This window comes from Amphiura filiformis, chromosome 12 (assembly GCF_039555335.1).
Source record: "Amphiura filiformis chromosome 12, Afil_fr2py, whole genome shotgun sequence".
NCBI classification, from domain to species: Eukaryota; Metazoa; Echinodermata; class Ophiuroidea; order Amphilepidida; family Amphiuridae; genus Amphiura; species Amphiura filiformis.
Window position 1 is genome coordinate 49,352,238 of NC_092639.1, and position 17,803 is coordinate 49,370,040.

At 39.4% G+C, this 17,803-nt stretch overlaps 1 protein-coding gene across 2 annotated transcripts; it reads left to right on the forward strand.

Moving 5' to 3' along the window:
- Positions 1-4,760: 4,760 nt before the first annotated feature.
- On the forward strand, positions 4,761-17,802 carry LOC140166334 (uncharacterized). Of its 2 annotated transcripts, none has more exons than XM_072189771.1 (5): positions 4,761-4,939; positions 12,773-12,925; positions 14,273-14,522; positions 15,434-15,752; positions 17,325-17,802. In XM_072189771.1, exons 2-5 carry the CDS (start codon positions 12,788-12,790, stop codon positions 17,800-17,802), a joined length of 1,185 nt encoding a protein of 394 aa, XP_072045872.1. In that variant the 5' UTR covers positions 4,761-4,939; positions 12,773-12,787. The 2 variants fall into 2 exon arrangements, with proteins under 2 accessions (XP_072045872.1, XP_072045871.1); XM_072189770.1 differs by having other exon boundaries at positions 4,763-4,939; positions 12,754-12,925.
- The last annotated feature ends 1 nt before the right edge of the window (position 17,803 follows it).

The following is a 17,803-nucleotide window of genomic DNA, read 5'->3' on the forward strand; positions in this document are numbered from 1 at the left end:
TTGCATTTTGTGAAGAAATGAGAAAAAAAGTGGACAAAATGGTATGCAAAATGAAGGGGCAAATCTTCTCGTTCTATTGGTCGCATCGGTATCAATGTAGCTCACATGCTCTTAAAGGTAGAAGCCAAAAGGTGGTACTGATGTTTTAAATTCACTTCATTTTGGAAAGCTTACTATCAACGGATTTCGTTAAAATTTTGGATATGTGTTGCTAACACATTAGGGAAATAATGGTGATAGGTAAAATGGGAATAAAAGGTTCCTGATTTCTTTTATGACTTCATGAACTTGGTGCCCCACACCTATCCAAAAAAAAACCGAACTGGTTAAAATGCTTCTATTTTCAATGTTGAGCTATATTTTGTATTTTTAACTTGCGACATTATTTCTCTGAAACTTAATTAAGCCATAGGTAACACGTTACCACAACCATGACAACCACACTACAGCAATGTTGAAAAGAAATTGTATTTCTTGTCACCTATACCACCATATTAGGTAGTTTTTCGTAAGCTTCATCACTTTTGTGATTTTGGTAACTATTTTATATTTGAAGAGCTTAGTTTCAAAACCCCTTACATCCACTTGAGCAATTTTGAGAAAAAATCATCCAAAAAGTCACTGATATAAGAGGGTTTGCAACAAAAGCAGTTTTTGACGGGATGCTCATCCCCCGGGGGGGGGGCACTCCAACTTTGGAGGTGACGCGTATGTAGGGCTGTTAAGACCCCCTTTTTCAGCATCGCTCTCACCCAAAGACCCCATATTTTTTTGTGAACACATGCTCTGTCACCCGAAGACCCCCTATTTTTTTCCATTTGATCTGTCACCCAAAGACCCTTACAAGTTCAATTTGAACAGCAACTTTCATTTTTCACTAATTTTGTTACTTATTTTGAAAAAAACAATGAAATTTGAAGCCATTTAGAATTAGAAATTAGATTTTCGAGGTTTTTGTGGCGCTGTTTCGGCTCTCACGCAAAGATTTCATTTTAAAAAAAGGTCATGCTCTCACCCAATGACCCCATATTTTTTACATTTTGCTCTCACCGAATGCCAAAAATCATGCTCTCACCCAATGACCCCATATTTTTTACATTTTGCTCTCACCGAATGCCCCTTCGAAAGGTCCAGCCCTACACCTAGGCCCTATATCCATTTCATATTGAAATGCCCCCCCCCCCCCCGGGCTCATCCTACCCAGGAATCCCGCCCAAAACTGCTTTTGTTGCAGACCCCCTTATATCAATGATTTTTTTGATGATTTATTAATGTTTTCTCAAAATTTCTGAAGTGGATGTAACGGGTTTTTGAAACTAAGCTCTTCATTTATTTGTCCAATCCATCTCAACTAGGCAATCTAAATTGTTCTCACCATTTACATCCCGAGGTATTTTAGAATATCCACCTCACACCTTTTCTATGTAATACAGTATCCAGTAAAAGACAAAATATCAAAATTGATGCCTCATGTTAATGATATCACAGACTATCACATATATTCAAAATAAATGCCTAAATTTGACCTGCACCAAGTGACCTATAACCTGACCTATGATAACCTTTAGCCTTTTTCAATCTCTTTTCCTAACAACACATTATAGAAGGTACATAGTATTAAATTGACTATGCATTCATTGTGGAAGAGTTTATTTAATTTATTCAGTGTTATTTAGCATGCATCGCTGAATAAATTTTCTATAGATAGTATAACAAAGGATTTAATGTATTCTATTCATGTACTCAACTTGAATAGACTAAATTATGGTTTGTTATGAAACACACATCTGAGTTACTATATAGGATACAGTAAACAAAAAATATATAGGGCCAAAATGATTTACTAAAATGGTTTAAAAACACTTTGTATGTAAGTTCAGGACATGAGGTGATGGACATATTTATGTACTTCATAAATTTGCAACAACAAAAAAAGAAGAAGAGGGATACTGATGAAAATCACGGTATTATACCCCTTAAACATGTTTAAAAAAATTAAAGTGTTAAATAGTAAAATGGTCATACAGAGTTTATATAATCAGATGATTAGTCATTTTAGTGACAATAAAAGTTATCGAATTCAACATAATCTTGCATGGCTCACTTCATTTTGGAATTTACCCGTTTATTGATCGCCAAAGCCCGAGTAAAAATCCACTTGGGAAGCTAACAAACAGAGGGAGTATGGTGACTGAAAATATCAGATGTGAAAATCTATCATTTGCACACAAATTACTATCAACGTTTTATGCTTAAATGTAATAGCAGAGTATACAAAATGGGCAAGTGGGCTACGGAGAAGTCTAACATGCAGGGTGTATCAAAATGATTATGTGTTTTTGAAATGCCTGCCTCTTTTACTCACACCATTAGATTAACTTAAAATGACCAGATTGTTAAATATTATAGGATTATAGGTGGAACAAATCGTGCGTTTGGAAAAGGCAGGCTTTTCAAAAATACCAAAAAAAAATGGTTGGAGGGAATCAGCCTGTATGTGAAACACATCACTGTCCTCGAAGTTCAATTATTTGGTTATCAGGGCCGGATTTACCATAGGGCCAGATGGGCCCGGGCCCAGGGCCCCCAGATTTTGGGGCCCCCAAAATTGCCCTGTTCAGTGTGCATCTTCCATTTTAGCCGAAAAACACCATGTTTTTGGGTCAAAATAGGGTACACAAATTGCAAAACTGTATACAGCTTAAATTTGGGCCAAAATAGCCTATGATTGGATTTTTTTTTTTTCTTTGCGCGCAAATGTCCTGTACAGTCTAAAAACTGGCACATGCCTTCCTCACAGTGTGTTTGGGCCTCCAAATTTTGGCCTGGCCCAGGGCCCCAAAAAAGGTAAATCCGGCCCTGGTTACAATGGAAGCTATTGTAATTTGCAGTGATTTCATAACTCAATTGTCTGCTTCTAATTTCCAATATGTGTGACTTCTCACAAAATCCATACTTGTTGAGATATAATTTTATCATGGTATTTTTCTTAAATACTTGTGTAGGTCAAACTCACCAACTGGCGTTTCAACCTTTTAGACCATTTTGACTTCTTCAGAGTTGTGAAGCTCTTAGTACGGCGGAACTAGTGTTGCCTGTCCTGTCGTCGCTTCGTAGCGGAGGATTGTAGCTGATTGTAAAGACTCAGGTTGTAGGTGCCCTTGTCTCAGTTCATGGCTATTCATTAGGCTCCTCCAGATCAATATGGATTCCCTTAGGCTTTATCCATCGTTTGATATTATACATGTACCTTCTCCTTATCAATGATTACTCTCCCAGTTCACATTTAGGCGGAGTCGCCCTATTTAGGGACCGTTCACAAACACTTGTTAGGGGGGCCTGATGCAAAAAAAAAAATTCATCGCGAAAATTGTTTGTGCCTCCCACCTCCCCCAACCCCATAGAAAGCATATAAACTCAATTTTCCTACGGAAATTTGTGGTCATTTTTTTCAGCCCCCCTGAGGACGGTCAAAAATTTTAAAGACCCCTTGCATCAGGCCCCCCTAACAAGTGTTTGTGAATGGTCCCTCAAGTTACGCCGTTCTTACCCTAACCCTCAACTCCGGGCCTAAACTTCACCCTAACCCTAAAACCTGTAACCGAATCCCTGAATCCTAGGCCTATAAGCTGGGTCTGTTACTCCTATAGGCCTACTACTAATCACAACTGTAATTTTAACTCAGTAGCTAAGAGTGATGCAATAATTATACTCCAGGGTGGTGAATCATAAGGGGGGGGGGGGCAAAGATTTGTTGGCATGCCCCCAAAAAGGGGGACTGAAAGGTGTTTTTTTTTTTTTTTTTTTTTTTTTTTGGCAGGTCAAATGGATTAAATGGGGAAGCGATTTTGGCACAGGCACCGCTGGGCACCGTTTCTATAAGGGGTGGTGCAATAATTATGTGTACCCCTGGGGGTGAATTCTCAAAATGGTTTGCCAAAAACGCTTGCCCCCCTTGGCCATGCCAAAAATCTTTGCCCCTCCCCTTTGACGTGCCAAAAACCTTTGCCCCCCTTTTGACGTGGAAAAAATCTTTGCCCCCCCCCTTACACATGCAAGATTGTGGGGAACCCGAATCTAAAACCTTAAATTGTCTTATCATATAATGCGAGCTCAGCGAGCAGGAAATTTTTGCATATTTGAATGTGTTCCTAACGTTTTCCTACGCCTTTTTAGGGCGTAATATAGAAACGGTACCCAAAATATCTGTGCCAAAAATTGCTTTCCCCCCCTTTCGACCTGCCAAAAATCGCTTGACCCCCCCCTTTTGACCTGCCAAAAATGCTTGCCCCCCCACCCTTCTGGCCTGCCAAAAATCTTTGCCCCCCCCCCTATAATTCGCCCCCCGGGGGTAGGCCTACACATAATTATTGCACCACCCCTAAGCTAGCTATAGGCCTTCGCCAGTATGAAAACATTAGGAACACGTTCAAATATGCAAAATTACCTGCTCCTGCAAAAAACAAAGAATATATGCCTAAATTCGGGTTCCCCAAAATCTTGCTCGTGTAAAGGGGGGGAGATTTTTGGCACGCCAAAAGCCCGGTCCGAAAAGGGGGCAAGCGATTTTTGACAGACGAATTTGAGAATTCACCACCCAAGGTACACATAATTATTGCACAGCCCCTATCCTTAACTATAAACCCTATAATTATGAGCATCATGGGGGAGGGACCAGAGAGTTGCATAATAGGCCCGGATAATAGGCCTTTAATCTTCCACCCGGTATCAATACACAGTCAGTGTACTAAGTAATTATAGTGGTGCGCGCCCATATCAGAATGTATCACGGGCTGATTATAGCTATAATTGATTGTCAAAAAAAAAGAGCTGAGTCGAGTGGATAGTTTGCCTGAGGTGAGTGAGTAAGTCTGTTTCCAAATTGTGGCCGATTTTAAAGTTATATTCTTCAATTTTGTCACCCAACGATATTGCCTAGGTATGTATTATAGTCTTGCAGATAATCTGTCCCTGAAATATGCTCGTAAACAAGTAATTTGGACGCGATTTCATTAACCGAAAAGTTAAGCTTACTTCATGCTTCAGCTGACTTACTTAAACAGTAGGTATGCTAGGTGAATTCAAATTTGCCATCAAACTGCATCATTTTATATATCAAATGAAAGCCCTTGAGTAAACAAAGCCAAAACTGAAAACCTTTTTTTCATAGCAATTTTCGTAGCAAAGTTACATCTTGACAAAGATTGACTTTCATCAAACAATTCAAAAAGATTCAGCTAGCAAAATTCCCCAAAACGGCATTTCGGGGTGTTTCTAGATCTAAGTAGTCTCATGATGATAGCATAAAATTCTATGTGCGAGTGACTTATCATCATAAAAAATCATATATTTGGGTCAAGTGAAGTATAGAAAACATATTTATGTAGGTTTCTTTCTTCGGCCAGTTGTTTTAAATTTCTATGTAAAAATGCATCAACATTGTCGGCGAATTTGGCTGACTAGCAAATGTGTTTGCCTGGCATACCTACTTACAGTTTATATAACAATGCATTATGTGGGTTAGACCCTCCCTCGGGTCCATGGAGAACGACTGGTAATGTAGATTACATAGCATTAAAAATCAACCCAATACATGGACCCTCCCAGTCTGTAAGCAATTTGACTTCCAGTTCCCACAAAATGCTGGGAGTTCACTTTAACGGATTTGGAGTCACGCAATCTTTCTATATACCACGTCCATGTTTTCACTACATTAACGTTTGTGTAAGCGACTAAACAACGATATTGTATCCGACCAATCAACGCAGCTTGGCAGCGCGGGATATTTGAAAAGGCTTCCCTAGCTAAATAATGTGCAAACATTTGCAAACCGCACGCGATAATATACACAATATGGACAATAGGCCTAAGTCCGAGTCGAGTGGTTGCCTTTTATTATTGCGCGTACCATGGGTCTATCAGACGCGTGCCACTTGAGCTCAATACCTCTCAGTTGTTGACAAGTGTCCCATCCGATCTTAAGGCGTCATCCCGCGCATAGCTTTGTGCTACCATATTTGAATTGAAACTGGGGCGGGGCTTTACGTAATTGACATCGGAATCACCGTGCTTCGTTGAACGAATATTTGGAAGTGAGATCTCTAACAGATTGGACCAGTCTCGAATCAGCGCTCAATGGACTTTCGCGTTCACTTATAATACTGAGTATATTTCTATATTGCTGCATGGTTGACGGTGGTGGGTGTAATTAGTGGCGTCGATTTGTGGATGAAGAGGAATGGGTTTTGGCATTGAAGAAAATAAGGGGGGTAGAGGACTTTGGCATTTTTTTCATAGGGCATTATGTAATTATTTATTGTTACATTATCCAGAGATGGAACCGAACCGAGACTGGGGGCCAGTCTATATGTGGGTATGCCAGGTGAATTCAAATTTGCCATCAAATATATCAAATTAAAGCCCTGAAGTAAAGAAAGCCAAGGCCCAAAACTAAAAACATTTTTGTCATAGCACTTTCCGTAGCAAAGTTATATCAACAAAGATTGACTTTCATCAAAAAGATTCAGCTAACAAACCCGGCTAAAGCTGAATTTATACTCGATCGCTTTTGCAGAAAAGCGATTTTCACGCATGCTCAATGTTTACTTACATTTCCAGAGCGTCAAGCCGATCAATCGATTCAAATCGCCGAGGCAGGTTGAAGAAATCTCAACTTCCCTGCGATATCGCTTGACACGTGAATGCGTCAACCAATCATATACAACCAGCTGGATCTATTATTTTGCTAATTAATTTACCTTTTTCGATTATTAATTTTTGGTGATGAATTATTTCAAAGCAATAATTATTGACAGCAACCAGGGTTCGATTTAGAGGGGTTTTACATGCACAAATGCATGTAAATTTGGCTCTGTGCATGGAGAATTTTGCCTGTGCATGCAAAATTTTGTGTTATTCAGCCCATTTTGAGGAGAGTTGTGCATGTAAATTTTATTTTCTAAATCGACAGCAACTGATGTTTTAAAAATGTATTTTGTGGCATTGAGAATATTTTAATTGTCGTCTGCAATCTCTGTGATAAGTATAAATGCAAAAGCAACAGGCGATGCATTGCAAAATTCGGCGATTGCCCATCGCTTTCCAAAAGCCATTAATCGCAATCGCCCGGCGATCGAGTATAAATTCAGCTTAACAAAACAGCATTTCAGTGGTGTTTCTAGATCTTAGTCTCATGATGATACAGCTTTTTTATGTGGAACTGCTATCAAAGTCCCTCTAAAATTCCATGTGTGAGTGTCTCATCACCATAAAAAATCATATATTTGGATCAAGTGAAGTATAGACAACATATTTATGTAGGTTTCCTTGACCTACCTCACATTGACTTACTAGCCTGTATCACGTATCAAAAAAAAAAACGTCTGTAGTACATACCTGTTTTCAATGACGTTGCAACAATGTTTCTATTGTCAGCAATAACACCTTGCATTAATACTTTTTGAGTTTGTATGGAGCACGTCCGTACACATTATAAATAAGTGAAATCAGAATATCCTGAAAGGAATTTAGGTATTGAACGACACTGCCCTCGCAGCAGCTAATGTTTTCATGTCAACATGGCGAGTGAATGACGTTATTAGACATTTATAGCCTATGTTTCGTATCCTTCTATCGGATTGTTGAAACAAGAAAACGTCATTCCCCGGCCTCATTCACGAATTCACTCACCTTCCTACACCACCAGTTGAAATAAAACTCAAAACATCCCGTGTTATTCCTCAAAACTACATGTAGGGCTACCTTCATTAATAAAAAATTGAAATCCTAGTAGAAATCCGTTATCGAAAATTGTTTGATATAAAACATCCCCTGCTTTGTACGTGTTTACCCAGGTCACTGTCTGTCTACGTGACAAACAGTCGGGTCAGAGGACAGCGCAACCTGTCTGCTGCCATGCCGTAATATTTGCACCAGTCACCTTTTTGTACCATTCGCTAAGCATGACGTGTGCACAACAACAGCCTAATATGGGCATAATGGCTCCGCCCAATGAAACATATACGGCGCTGTCAATCATCCTTTATCACCTTTGTCGAACAGACTCTTACGCAGGTACCGAGCTCACGCTGTCCTCACTTTAGCGATTAGGATCGACGAGCGTTAGGCCGACACAATCTGGTTGTGTAGGAGACTATCATCGTGATGCCCATGTTGGAACCATTGGATTACGGAAGAAATATTCATACCAGGACTGAAGCAATTTGGCCATTTCTATGTTTGTACCGGGCAAGTACGGACATTTTTCAACACGGAGCTATAAGTGGAGACTACAAATTCGTCCGAAGGTAAGCGAAGGGTTGGGGATCGCGTTTTTGACGTTGACTATGCTGTTTTGGAGTTAAGGTCCGCTAAAAGTAGACCATTTCGGGGCTGTATTTGTTGTGCATGTCACATTTTGAACAATGAGTGAAAACCAACAACATTCACTGAAGAAAGAACGGCGGTATACATGTATACCTAGACCTACCTGTTCTTTTAAATTTCTATGTAAATATGTATTGTGTTCTAGGCGAATTTGGCTGACTAGCAAATGTGTTATTAAGGTTTGCCTGGCATACCTAGCATATGACAATGAATTATATAATTATTTTTGTATTCAGCAAATTACTTCAGCGGTGTTCGTCTGCTCTGTCTGATTATCTGATAATTTAATTAGCCAATCAGAACCACACTTCCTATGCTATCATATGTCTACTTGTAGTTGTATACAGACATTCTCCGGAACGGCTGTCTACTACAGCGTCGAGCAATTCACCAGCGAATAAAGTCGGTTTTCACTCATTGTTCAAAACGTGACATGTACACCAAATACAGCCCCCGAAATGGTCTACTTTTAGTGGACCTCAACTCTGTAATGTCATGTAGTTAAAGATGCGATCCCTAACCCTTTGCTTACCTTTGGACAAATTTGTAGCACTCTCCGTGTCGAAGAATGCCTGGTACATGCCCGGTACAAACATAGAAATGGCCACATTACTTCAGTCCTGTTAATTAATATTTCTTCCGTACTCCAATGGTTCCAACTGGGTTCATAATAAGGCTGGCATTTTTCGGTCGGGTAAACGGTACCCGCCGAGATTACATTACCCGGTAGGAAATACCCTCCCGGTACCGAATTAAAAAAAAAAAAAAAAAAATTTTTTTTTTTTTTTTTAAAGTTTTTTATTTTTTCGGTTTTGTAGTGTCCCTGGACCTAGACCTAAATGCTAGGATCATTCATGATTGACCTAAAAAAAAAAAAAAAAAATTCAAGATATTTTGTTATTTTTAATATGAAAATTGATAATTTGTATTCATGTCATATTTTATTAATGATTTCAAAATGCATTCAAATTCAATTTTTTTTTTTTTTGCAATTTCGGGTACCCGGTTACCCGCCCGAAAATTGCGGCGGGTACCCGGGTACAAAATTACCCGAAAATGCCAGGCCTAGTTCATAATGATAGTCTCCTACACAACCAGATGTGTCAGTCTGAGGCTTGTCGATCCTAACAAACCTGTGATAGCCACATACAGTCTGGCCTGAGACTAATTTCATACACATGCAATGACGTATCATCCAATCGTAAGCGTTGTTAATGCGTCATGCCGATCAGCGGCAAGCGACATGATTCACTTGAAAGTATGAAACCAGCATTTAGAGGTGCCATTTTGCCATGTGCGTTCTGCTCGTGAGAAAAATTTTTGATGACGTTTATCAAACAAAATTTTCGATAACGGGTCATACTAGGATTTTAATTTTTTATTAATGAAGTTATATGTTGTTTTGAGGAATAACAGTACCGTACGGGAAGTTTTGAGTTTTATTTCAACTGGCGCTGTAGGAAGGTGAGTGAATTAGTGATGAGGTTTTCTTGTTTCAATGATTCGATAGTAAGATATGAGACGTAGGCTAAAAAGGTCTTACACATGCACAGTGGTGTTCTTGAAATCATCTAGAAACGGTGGTATCGTTTCAGGCTGTCTTGGTACGACACACTTCTGTACTACGCCATAAACTCTGCCAAATTGGCAGACCGCTGAAGTTCTCTGCTGAAAACTATAACCATGACGCAGTTTAGTTGTACATGTCATTTTTAGTACAAATTTTGTGTTTTAGAACTTGTTCTCAAATTGTAGCAAGTGCCACCAACATGGTGTCCGACAGCAAGGGCGGATCCAGGACTGCTTCCCCCCGGGGTGCTTTAAAAAAGATATCGTAAACCATTAAAAAATGGGCGCGAAGCGGGCATCGCGGCGCGCTTGCGGGACGCAGGGGGGTGTCTGAGGTAAGTAACTTTTGACAAATGAAGACCTAATTGAAGCGATTTGGTGGACCATTTTGTCACTATAGAGTGTAAAATTTTAGTTTGAACATGTTGAAAAAGTCGAAAATTTGTGAAATGACGGGCATAAAGCCTTTCGTGGACAAGTTTCCCTATTCTTATTGGCCCATATATTGTTTATGCACTACGCAGGGGGGGGGGGTCTGAGGGGGATGAAGTTGGAAATTTTGCAAAATGAAGACCTACTTGAAGCGATTTGGTGGACCATTTTGTCACTATAGTGTGTAAAATTTTAGTTTGCACATGTTGAAAAAGCCGAAAATTTATAAAATGATGGTGCATTAATCCTTTCGATCGTGGACAAGTTTCCCCTATTCTTATAGGCCTATATATTGTTTTAAACACTTAGTTTATGCACTACGCAAGGGGGTGTCAGAGGGGGGATCATTTCCCCCTCTGAAGTTGGAAATTTTGCAAAATGAAGACCTACTTGAAGTGATTTGGTGGACCATTTTGGTACTATTAGTGTTAGAAGTTAGAAAAAGCCAAAAATTTGTGATATGACTGGCCATGAAGCCTTTCGTTTCCCTATTGTTGTAGGCCTATAAATTATTTAAACATAAACCAGCAGAAGCGAAAATGGGCACTTGTTTATCCACTACGTTCAAGGGGGTGTCTGAGGGGGATATTCCCCCTGAGAAGTTTGGAAATTTTGCAAAATGAATACCTAATTGAAGCGATTTGGTGTACCATTGTGGCATTATCATGATTATTGTGTAAAATATTTTAGTTTGAAAAAGCCGACAATTTGTGAATGACGGCCCGTCCATGAAGCCTTTCGTGGACAAGTTTTCCCTATTATTGTCGTCTCACTTTGGTGAGAAAATATGATAGGTCCTTCATGTCGGTGGGCCCGCAGTAATTTTCAATTTCCTTTGGTGTGAGGTCCCGCTTTCAAGTAATGCCTAAAAGTAATTGCAGGTCCATATTATAGGGCCATGGGCCTACTTCCGATCGACCCGACTATGCGGTTTTTTAGGCATGAACCTACTCAATTACATGCAATTTAAATTTTTCTCGCCTCCTTTTCTCCATTTTCTCTTCTCTTTTTCTCCTTTTTTTGTAGCTTTCCCCCCTTTCTCTTCTCTTCTCTTCTGTCATTTTCTTTTTTGGTGGGAGGAGGGCCCGCCCCAAACTGCGCCTGTAAAGTTAGTGACCAATACGGCATACGGGGTCCAGGGTGTTGTAGGGGGCAGCATCCCCTTGCCTATAGGCAATTTTGCATTTCTGAACTCAAATCACGCGATTTGGTGCGTACTTTTTCCTTTCTTTCTTTCTCTTCCTTTCTTTCTTCTCTCTCTCTCTCTCTCCCTCTCTCTCTCTCTCTGTTATTTTTTTTTTTGCGATTCATACCCGGGTGCTGCAGCCACCAAAGCACCCCCCTGGATCCGCTTGTCCTACAGTATTGATGTTTTGGCAAGTTTGCATTACTATATCTAGTAAAATACTGAACCTGTGTCACTGATGTACATGTCGTCTGTGATTGCCCGGGGGGAGGGGGTACTTAGTACAAACGCCTATAATATATATTGGTCACTAACTTTACAGGCGCGGTTTGGGGCGGGCCCTCCTCCCACCAAAATCGGCCGTCTGGTATAACAATGGGTCCTTTTTTTCACACTGGTATAATTAATAGTGGTATAATTATCGGTGCTGCTTTGATGTGGTTGCAATAATTTTGGGTACATCGTAGTGAAAGCTTAATCCCGGTACGTTTCGAGAAGGTAAATTTCATAATCTTTTGATAATCAGTCGGGATGGTTTTATTATTACCATTGGCATGAGAGATTGAGAATGTGGGTTAAAAATTTAAGCCACTGTGTGGTCTCTCATTTGATGGCGGATATGCCAAGCACCCTAACTACATGTACATTCAGATATGTGAGGGTGCTTGACCAAGCATTATAGTAATACCAACTGTGCAAGTTATGTGTGCTTGTTAGTGAACATTAACCGACTGAGAGTGTCAGACTGTCGAATTAAGCAGTTCAAACTGGCTTTGTATTTCCTTAAACCTAGAAAACCCTCATTTCCGGCCTTGACGGACGATCATTGACAAGCAGAAAAGTAGAAAACGAAAGTGCATTTGAATTTTTCCATTTGGCCTTATTCTAGTAACCCCTCAAGACACCTTCATACCAAATATGAGTAAAATCTAAGAGGTATGGTGCCAAAATGATTCAATTGGGCTGGAATGGACTAAATTATTTTCCAATTATAATTCCAAAAATATTTTGTGGAATCAGGAGTAGAAATAGAAAGGTAAACCTGTAAGAGCAAATAGCGGAGGAACATATAATGCCTCCCACTACATGTATCCCCAGTTGAATGTCCCACCACCTTATTTTTGTTTGTGCAGAGTACATGTATCATGAAACTTTAAAAGTTTATTTTTGATTAATTTCAGTAATATTTTGCAAATGTAGATAAAATTGTTCATCATGTCGGATACACTAGCCTCCATCAATGTGGATCAGTTGAGTAGTGCAGTGAATGCTGTGGTCCATCCAGCGGATTCCTCAACACAACCAGATAATGGCACAAGGGGAGGCCAGATGCAAACTATCACATCCAATCAGGTCAGTTGGCCCCTCAACATGTTTAAAGCAAAACCTCTTATGTAACCTGTTGGTCAGGGTTGTCACTAGACTGAATTTAGTGCCGGCTAAATTTCCATGATATTTGTCCAAAATACTCTCATGCGTCACTTTCCAGCTGTTTTTTAGGGTAAAAAGTACAATTTCTCTAGTGCCGGTTGGCAAGTCCTCATATTCCCTTGAGTGCCGGTTGGTCTGCCTGAGTGCTGGTTACTACCGACCGGCACCGACCAGTGTAGTGACCAGTGTAGTGACAACCCTGCTGTTGGTAGTTTTGTTTTAAACATGTTCAGGGGCCTAAAGCACATAGGAGGTTTTTCCCGCCCAATGACGATGTGTTAACAAGTTTCAGACTCTTCTCCATAATCAGGGAAACTGACACTGCACAGTTGTGTCCAGATTGACCTGCTGACCACATTTATTTTTGAACACATATTTTTAGAACACCAGAGTGTGATCCTGTCGCCCGGCACTCAAGACAAGGGTGCTGAAACAAAGTCTTGCTGTGGCATACAATGTACAACCAAAGTTAATGAGAATATTTTCACTTCCGGTGTAACCTCAAATCACTATGTTTTTGTTCATACCATCTAAACGAAACATCTTGGGCATTAAAATTTAATGGGGTAATGAGAAAAAGATGAACGTTCTTCTGATAGCGATGCAAAATCTCTTGTTTTGATTAAAATTAAAAAATGTGGAGATGAAGCTGTCAATGGGGTCAAGGAACTTTAAACTGAATCAAAATAAACAGTTTTTACTGGACATTGTTAGGTAGCTTGAATGAAAATGAAAAAATAATACAAAGATAAATGAGGATAATATTGAAAATGTGTCAACATGAAAGTAAACCCACTCCCAAAAAATGAGATTTGGGACAATTTTACTCTCAGCCGTTGGGGGAGTGAAATTCTAACTGTTGCTCAATTTTCTGTCACTATCAACTGCCATTCTTAAACACATGAGAATGTTCTTGCAATCTTATTAGTTCTTACCTGTGTGATATGACACGATCACACACTTTATCGTGTGCGTGCCAACGCGATACTCGTACACGCTATTTGAACCAATCAGAGGTGCATATATAGCAACAACGGGACTGATCGATTCTAAGCCCTATGTAATTCCTTTTAAAATGTAGGATTTAATTTGATTAAAATTTGCTATATTTGAATTGAAGTGTTTAAGAATGAGAATAAAGGTATTGTTTTTAGCCGCTGTCGTGCTCATATAACATGCAGCGTAGAACAACTCGGCTTTGCCTCGTTGTTTTACTTAAAATAATGATGTCGCCCGTGTTATTATGGTGCATGTTTGTTTACTTTGCAGGTGACTGGACCTAATATACAGCTTCAAGTTCCAATGTCAAGTTTACCTGTAGCTACTAGTAATAACACAATCACCATAGGCAACAATGCTGTACCAGTCATGTTGGTCAGAGTGCCAAACCCTAGTCATCAGCTGACTAACCAAGTACACTCATTCCCTCTGACAGTTACCAATCAAATGCAGGCATTACCAATGGTTAGGGCTGTTGCACCAAGTGGACCTGCTAATGCAAATATCGTAGGACAGATAGGTGAGAAGCCAACAACCATATAAAGTCTGGTTGAAACTACTCCTGCTATCAGTGGCGGCATTATATATATTTTTCTTTCCCCCCAGGCCCCCCACTTTTGAGTCAAAGTACATCCCTGGTCTGTACTGTTAGAATTCATACATGAAGCACCTTTGCCAATACATACATTTTACCCATTTCAAAAGTTTTGGGGGTGATTCACTAGTATGTTAATAAAGAAAATTATTTTGTACATTAGATACAGTTTTTTAAAACAGGTATTCTCCAAGGTTGGTCTTAACCCTGGAATTATGGAAACTTTTGGGCTTCATAACTGCTAAATTGTTGGTCTTAAGTATAAAAGTATACATATTTAAAATGGCAAAGACTTGACAAATTCATCTGTGAGGTCAAATTTGGGCCAAAATGCTAGTTTTTAAAAATTAATAGAAAAATATTTTGGCCCAAGAATTTCTTTGTTATGTTTAACTAAAAAGAAGTGGGCAAAAAAACTGTTTTGGGTGATTTTGGGCCAAAAATTAGTATTTTGGCCCAAATTTGACCTCACAGATGAATTATCAGGCCCAAAAGTTTCCATAATTCCAGGGTTTTAAGAGCTCTACTTTAAGATTTGTCTTAAAAGACCAACCTTAAAGTAGAACTCTTTATAGGGGTTTCTGTCATTCTCCTGTGACATTCTTCTCCGCTTTAGTTGAGGAAGAAGGAAAATATCTTTTAACATTCTTCGAATAGGAATGCTTTTTGAGTGAAGACTTCAATGGACCCATCCAGATAAATGTCCATATCATACTGGCGCTCCCAATATGTGATTCAAAAGTTGCTAGTGATCAAATGCTACTTTTTCAGAAACAGTTATCCTCATCAGATCATCATCTTTAAGTTACATTTTAGTTGCAATTGTTATTTTCTAGGTAATGTAGCTATTGCACTCCAACCAAAACCAATACCTGTGGTTCAATCTGCACCTATCCAAACCTTCACACTACCAAACATAAATCAACCAACACCGTCATCAGTTGGCGCTTTCAATGGCAACCAAAACACCGTAGCAACAGACCTGCTGAATATGACAGCGGCTCAAAACATAACATTTGGGAACATCTTGAGCGTTCAGCAGAAGCCTAGTTCAGATGTACTTGTGTTGAATCCAACAGGGTTTCAACTCAACCCAACTAGCACAGTTGGGAAGCCTTCAACAGCATTAACAGTGCCAAGTGCTTCAAATACATAGTAAGTGTAATGCATAATTTATCCGTAAGGCAAGTAGGGTCTTTTCAAATGATGTGGACAGTAGATGATTCACATTTTTTTCTATCTTTAAGGATCAAGGTTTTAGTTAAAGAGGAAGCCCCACCAGAGCAATCCTTCTGGGGTGAACCAAACCTGCCTGGTTATCAAATTAATCATTGACAAGGTTATCTCTGAATTTGACAGGTGCTAATTGATGCAATAACATTAAAACAGAATTAAATTCAGAGATAACTTCGTCACTGATTAATTTGATAACCAGGCAGGTTTGGTTCACCCCAGAAGAACTGTTCTAGTGGGGCTTCCTCTTTAAGATATTTTTAGTGCTGGGTGGCATTTGATGAAAATCTTGCATTTTTGGCAATTTGTGGTCAAAATTGGCCAAAATTGATCAAATTCTTGATTAATACAGTACATTTGTGCAAAATTGCAGCTGAGTGCATTGATAACCTCCAAAACTGAGTGGTGAGCTCTGCCGCCCACCACCTCCCACTGTAGCTACAACCCTGTGTAGGATTGTTGTAGCAAGCAGGAAAGCTATACAGGCCAAGACCACTTTCTGGTGGCATGGTCAAATTTCAAATATATTGACAAACAGCAAATATCCAGCAAAAAAACAGCTAATCCTTAAACCCCTGAAGATTTCTGCCTTTTTACAATGTTTGTAATTGGTTGATTACACAATCTAGTCATCTGAATGACCAATTAAAATACGGCTTCTAAATATTTTATAGCTCAATCCGTTTCAGCCCTACCAGCGTTCTTAAGCTGAATTTATACTCCAACAACCGATTGGTATTTGACCAATGAGGTAGCGAGCTCTTCCAAACGCAACAAAAGTGCTCTACCTCATTTGCTAAAAAAACCAATCGCTATCGCTCAGTGATGTAATATAATATCAGCTTTAGTGCTGCTGATTGGCTCAATAAATCTGAATAGTCTTGTAACCATTCAGCAGCCCTACCACCATTCTTACCATGTGTAAGGGCTAGTTAGCGTTATTTACTTTGATTCAAAAATTTGATTGTAAAAATAAGGCTCTCGAATTCAGAATCAAGGTTAACATAATATAAATGTGAGCAGATGACCATGGGATTAATATTATTCTCAATGAGTTTCTGAATGCAATATTTGATGACTTTAGTATGAGCTTAAATATACAATTGACTTTTTGCTAAATTGATTAATTTTTGGAGCAGTTAGGAAAACTTTATAATATTATGTAATAATTTGCATGTCCCTTTTTATGCAGACCAATAATAAGGCTAACAAAGCAAAATAATGCTCAATGTTTGCTGACTTTAATACTTTTGTGATCTGTGCTGTGTGCCGAGCGTACATGAGCGTAAACACAGAGATGATAAATATTCACCCTGATTAGCTGATCAACAGTCTTGACAACAAGACAGTTAACCCATTGGTTCATCGGCGCGTAGAAGGAAAGGAGACCTCGCCACTTTTACATGATCGCTGTTCAGCAGCGCATGCCTGGACCACAGAAGAAATAAAATATTAACTAAGTTTTCCCCTTCTTCTGCTCTTTCGTTTCTACAGTACAACAGTTACTACCTCAACTAGCCAATCACCAGCTGTTAATCTAAATTTGAACATCAACTTACCACAATGCAGCACCCAACAATTACAGCCTGTGCACCAACAAGTCACAGGATCCACTGTCCAAACCATTCAAACAACACCTGCAGTGAAGGCCATACCTCAACTATTGGGACCAAGAATTCAACTTCCCCAGCAAGTTTTCCAGCAAATCCTCCAACCCGTTGCTCCTTCTAATTCCATCCTGCCATCATCTCTTGTCAATATCCCTGTGTTAAGTCCAAATGTTATTCAGCAAACTCCAACGTCTGTGCCGACATCTAACATCACATTACAGATGGCCCCTGTTCTCCAAGCTGTAGCATCGTCTCCATCTCTTAAGGTAGTCCAACAGCAACCTACTGCAGTGGTGTCCCAGGTGATGACACCAGTGTTGACTCATCCTCAAATGAACAACCATTCCAGTTATATCAGATAGA